A 5,942-nucleotide genomic window follows, 5' to 3' on the forward strand; every position below is an offset into this window, starting at 1 on the left:
TTATTGCAAGAAGATTGATCCTCATGGAAATGGAATGACACTTTCTCTATGAGGATAGACCAGAGCAATCCTACGCCACAAAATTTAAATATTTCGTGAGATTTTTCGATGGAGTCGTCTAAGTTTATCTCTTGATGGACTAGTGTCTTGAGTAAGCAACTTTTCATAACCGACGCTAAAAACTTATTAGGTGACCTTAGAAGTCATTTCCGAACCTTGCTGCAAGTCGATCCTTCTGAGAATGGAGTGGAAGTCATTTAGGAACCTTGCTACAAGTCGATCCTTATGGGAATGGAACGGAACTCCTCTACGAGGGTAGACTTAAGTGACTCTAAGCCACAGAGTTTCAAAGTTTGGATATTCCATTGGAGTTTCAAATGGAGTCACCTAGGCATATATTGTAATGAGTCTAAAGCAATGTCAAGGATTCATTAGATAGGCATGTCACAAACAAATTGTCTATTTTAGCACCTTATTGGTATCTTTAGGCAACCATGGACTCTATATTTAGACTAGTTCATTCACACATCACCTATCCTTTGACCCTTTGGTCCATGTAACCTTGTACATTATTTAGATTGAAGAGAAGCTCACATGACTCTAATTTATGTATTGTCACATTCACACAAAAATGAGCAAGCAAGGACAAGACAATGTGTATAAAAAGTGTGAGAAATAAAAGCAAAGGAACAAGAGAAAACGTTATCAACACAAATTGTCACGAGTCTCTTTGACATAGGCCTTAACGCACCAGCGACATGAGAGTAGCTCAAAAAGGCCTTAAGAAAATTTTACAACAAGCCCATGGAAAATCTACATCCCTTTCAAAAGCATGATTACTACATTACACTTGGAGTAGCATGGCCACTTGAATTTTTATTGCAACAAGTATTGCAATAGGTAAAAATCAAGAAAATGCGATTCATTTTGTGATTATAGCACTTTCAAAGACACTCTTCTCTTCAAATGGAAAAGCATAAAAGGCAAATTGTTCTTGTGCAACAAAGAAAGGAAATTAAATTGAAGAATTAAAATTTAAAGAAACAAACTTTTATTTCATGTCTAACAACAAGACTACAAGGGAGTGAAATCTTCCTACAAACTTAGTTCCTCTAGTAAGGCTGGAACTATTTTATTTGCGAAGAGTCTCTTCGTGCAATTATACAGGAACAAATTTATTTGCCAACAAAGGCAGGATAACTTTTAAGAAGTATGATCCTGCAGCTTTGCAGAAACTACTTTACTTGCCAATACAAAACATGACTAAGTCATTTCGATAGCAGAATTGATCCTTCACTAATACAATGTCTTATTCAGGAGCATCAGTTGATGCCATTTCACAAACTTATTATTCAGGCCTAGTCATCACTAGACTTCAATTGCTCGTATTCCTTCCTGTTTTCTCCAAGTCCACCAAATCCTTCACTGTTCTCTTCAAACTTCCACCATTCTTCACCACCAAGCGTATGTTGGTTGACTGGTCATTGAATCCCTGCAAAAAAAGGGTCACAACACAGCTCAGCAAACATAGCAAACAAGGCACAGAACATGTGCTTTGCAACATCAGCACACGCGACCATAGCAAGCCAACATTTGATAAAGATTTGCATTTAAACAAATGCTACCTACCATTTCCTCAAGATCCCTGAGCACCTGATCCCATCCAGCTGAAACCAAAAGATCATCCAAAGTCTGCTGCATATTGTCATTGTTCTTCTCCAGTAAAACAACATTCAAATCCCGGTTTGTAAAACCCATACTTTCTAAAGCCTTCAGCTCCTCCTCTCTGTTGGTTTTTAACTGAACATCAGCCAGTGTAGGATAAGAAATTCTCTCTGCCAGATTTGGTAATAATTCAGGGGGCATCTTCACAACAGAAAATCCATCAACTTCACTTTCAATGAGTGGCTGATTAGGCTGCTGCTTCTCAACTTCTGACATTAACAGATCATAATCTGTGCTAGATTTAACCTCAGCATTGACATTACGGTCATCTAGATCCATGTTCAACATCTCATTGCCCAAGCTTCTGACAGGATCATCACTAATACGGATGTCAATTAAGGGTGCCTTTCCTTTTTCTCCAGTCACAGAAATGTCTATTAAGGGTGCCTTCCCTTTCTCTATATTCTCTTCCCTGAGAAGATCCTGAACTTGAGTGGCCACATTTAAAGGTGCCTTTCCTTTCTCGCTCTGCTCTTCCACAAGAGAAGCCTGACCTTGAGGAGACTCAGTAATAGGAATATCAATTATGGATGGCTTTCCTTTCTCACTAATCCCTTCCCTTAGAGATGCCTGATATTGAGGAGATTGCTCATCCTGAGGCACAACTTGAATTTCCACCCACACCCTATGCCCAAACTTTTGACCTGATGGAGAGACCAAGCGCCAGTAAGAAATGTAACGGCCAGCTCTGTCTGGTGCTACTAGGTCAACAGATACATCAACATCTTCACCACATGGAAGTCCACCTTCAGAGAGCTGCAACAAAAAGATCCAGATTGTCAGACTTCTGTATAACAAGTAGCACAGAGGTCCAATTCATAAAAGTTATCAGACTGATATGAAGTTATAGCATGGTGCAAAACAGAGTGTGTACCTCTAGGGTAATTTCTGATTCAGAGCTCAACACATCCCCACCAATGTGCATTAACTGGGTACCCTCTGGAATTGGCACCGCACCACTGTTTCTCATGCGCCAAATCTTTGTGAACTTAGTGCCTGGAGCCAGCTCTGTTCCATCAAATATTGTTACATGCTTCACAAATCTGGCATCCAGTTTCTTGTGGCCATCTGCTGGTGCAAAAGAGTCCATTGACTGCCCAATAAAAGGGCACTCAGGTTTCCAGCCATAAGGGCCACGAGCAAAAAATGACCGCCCAGGATGAGGACCAACAAAAGGCCTTGGCTGTAGAATTGAGGAGGGTTAGTGAATAGCTGATACAAGGCGAAACCACCACTAAATAGCAGAACAACAAAATGACATGAGACATAAATAAATATTATCTTACCCCTCTGTAACAGGGGCGAGGGCGAAAACCATGAAATGGGGGGTGAGCTGGATGTTCCATCTTCTGATAATCAGACTCATTACCCGTGACTGCAAAGCAGCTTGAGCAAAGGTCATAATTGTGGATCCTGCAATAAAAAGCATCAAAGTCGTGTGGTTAAAGATTAATACTACTAATAAAAGTCAAATATATTATATAGGCTCTGCACCGAAAACAGGTAAAGCACACTTACTTGTTAGACTTATATCGAGTCCCTCGAATCGGCTGCACTCCACAGAGATCGCATTGAACGCCATGATGTACAGCTTGAAAAGCAGGGCCTTTGCTGCCAGGACCTGGTTGGGCACCCCTGTTACTATCATGTTTATGATGCTTGGCATTCTCAGGTGGGCCATGGGACTTCTCATCAGGCTGGCGTTTCTGTTGGCCTGCCCATGCACTATCACGTTCCAGGAACTGTTTTAATGTTTCCTGCAGATGCTGTAGCAAAGCTGGCAGAGGAGCTTTAAGATCTAGAGCCGATGCATGGGTGCTCAACACCTGCTTTATCACATCTGCAGTAGCTTCAGGGAAAATAGCATTCAAATACGTCTCAAAATTGAGATCCCCAGTTGGTTTCGGATTGATTTCTGGGGCTTTTGGATTGGCTTCAGATGGTTTACGAGAGGACGATTCAGGGACATCATCACAAACTTGTACTTCCAATCGAAGTGGATTGAGACGCTGCACAAGGCAAGCATCTATCAAATCTTTGTCATCTGCCAAGGTAACGATGTCATTTTCTTTGTCAACATATGTGATGGTGAGCCCGGCAGTAGGGGAAAGATTGAACAGCTCTTTGATTTTCAGCTCAACTTGTCGAAGCGTTAACGAAAAGGATTCATTATCAATTGTTTCACTGGCGATCCACCTGCGGAGAGTGTCCTGATACTTGACCTGTAAAGGGTTTATACAATAACATCATTAGTTCTGTGTACAGGTCCAATATAGTGAATGATTGTAAACCCTGCTTAAACAATCTAATGCTAGAAATTGAGAGCTTAGACTTGCTGCAATGATTTCAACAACCCAGCTCAAAAGAAAAAACAGCCCTACTCAACAATCTAAAATCTAGATATTTAGTGCACTTTTGGCTCGCACAAATCTTTCCAGAGCCCAACTGAAGGAACAAAACCCTGCTAATATAATCTCAAACTGGAATTTCAGGGCTTAGGCCTGAAAAATCAACTTGGGAACTCACTCAAAGAGCCAAATTTCTGGACAACAAACCACCTTTGGCTGCATAAACAAACAAAACATCGAGACTGAAACAGATATCTACATAAAATGGATGGTTACATAGCTTTTGGAAGCCACTTTGTAATCAAATCACAATTGCAAGCACATCATCGAGGAGATTTAAAACACTCAAACCAACAAACAAGGTATTTTGCATCGATTTGTGAGTTAATGGTGAAAACGATACAAACTGATCGAAAAACAAAACATCAGGAAGGCAGGTGAAGTTCCAATTTATGAATCAACAAGGCAGACGAACCAGACTAACTGAAAAACAAAAGAATAGGCAAACAGACGGAGTTTTGCTACAAGCTTAAAGTCCAAATTTCTATCTGTGGATGAAGCTTACGACAGAAGTTTCATCTGTGGATGAAAGCAAGGTTGACATCAACATAAGAAATTATTGACAGTTTCCCATCTGGGAAAAGGGGGCCTCTTCCCTTGTCTTTCCCGTAAGTGTTCAACATCATAGATTCTTTTGTTGAGAAGGCACTGCATACCTAGCTAGGTGCAGTTGGGGGCAGTCAACAGCACTTATCTATGTGGCGGTTGGGGGGTGTTCCCATCCCCCAACCTCTGCCCCCAACAGAACCTAGCTATGTTGCAGTTTGGCGGTGGTCCCATCCCCCAACCGCATCAAGCTAGGTATAGGGTCCCTCCCTCACAGAAGCTTATGATGCTGCCATAATTCACAATCTCATAAAACTTATGATGCTGTCGTAATTCACATCTCACATTTAGGGAATTACAAAGGAAACATATCTAAAACTTGTTGTGCAAGGACCGGCCCCGGCCCCAACTGCACCTAGCTAGATATGCAGTTGCTCCCTCGCAAAAGCTCATGATGTCGAATTTCAAATCTCACAAGGTAAGGATTGTAATGGAAATTTCTCTAAAACTTCTCGTGCAAGGGAAGGACTGAAAGCCGAACGGACCTTGAAGATAAGCGCCATGGATGGAGGTACTGAACAAATAAGCCTGTCGAGTGGAGCCTCGCTGGGCCAATTCACGAAAGCAGAACTGCTAACGAACAAGGAAGCAGAAATTGTGTGTGTGTGTATCACGCGTTCCTGTAAGCCGCGCGCTCTCGCTCTCTCTGTTTTTTCCAAATGAAGACGATAAGGTTGTTTATATAAGGGGGGGCAGCTCGTTATTAGGGCGGTGTGTGAATGCACCTTGCCTTGCACGCCACTTCACACCACCTGCCCCCCTCTTTGACTTTCGATGGCCCTGGCCCTAGTCCCTAATTGATATTTTCCACCCACACAAACACCTTAGTATCCACCTTTGCTAAAGATAAGTTCACTTCATCCTAGAGCTAGCTCGAGTTTCTCCAAACAACATAGGTAGAGGAGCGAAATTGCATCTTCCAATATCAAGGAGAAGTAACTCAACTTGAAAGACAAATGCATGCACGCATTTCAGCCCAAGCTCGCATAAGTCAATTCGACTTGCTAAAGTCATTATAGTTGAAGTAAATACCGTGTGGATGGGTAACCATAACTTAGACTGCAAGAAAATCGAAAGATTCTCTCTCTTTGCCGAGTCATTCTCTCTCCATTGAGTCTACAATCGCAGTGTGTAATGCTCTACTATTCCAGGATCTATCTTTCTCCACCACAATGGTTCCACCTCAGTGCCGACTTATGCAGG

At 41.9% G+C, this 5,942-nt stretch overlaps 1 protein-coding gene across 1 annotated transcript; it reads right to left on the reverse strand.

Annotated features, from left to right (window-relative positions):
• Positions 1-1,034: 1,034 nt before the first annotated feature.
• Positions 1,035-5,403, reverse strand: LOC148032416 (protein NBR1 homolog). The gene is made up of 6 exons (XM_087683068.1): positions 5,225-5,403; positions 3,244-3,947; positions 3,012-3,138; positions 2,600-2,908; positions 1,630-2,481; positions 1,035-1,492 (listed from the first exon to the last, which is right to left on the reverse strand). The coding sequence occupies exons 1-6, from the start codon at positions 5,240-5,242 to the stop codon at positions 1,376-1,378; spliced, it is 2,127 nt and encodes a 708-aa protein (XP_087539194.1). The 5' UTR covers positions 5,243-5,403; the 3' UTR covers positions 1,035-1,375.
• Between the last annotated feature and the right edge of the window lie 539 nt (positions 5,404-5,942).

Source organism: Lygodium microphyllum, chromosome 8, assembly GCF_053477565.2.
Source record: "Lygodium microphyllum isolate KBCC chromosome 8, Lygodium_microphyllum_v1.1.10, whole genome shotgun sequence".
Taxonomy (NCBI): Eukaryota; Viridiplantae; Streptophyta; class Polypodiopsida; order Schizaeales; family Lygodiaceae; genus Lygodium; species Lygodium microphyllum.

Coding starts and splice junctions, on each gene's coding strand:
- LOC148032416 (XM_087683068.1), bottom strand. Junction 3,139..3,243: donor ACTCGATATAAGTCTAACAA/GTAAGTGTGCTT, acceptor TTTTTATTGCAG/GATCCACAATTATGACCTTT. Junction 2,909..3,011: donor CTCGCCCCTGTTACAGAGGG/GTAAGATAATAT, acceptor TCAATTCTACAG/CCAAGGCCTTTTGTTGGTCC.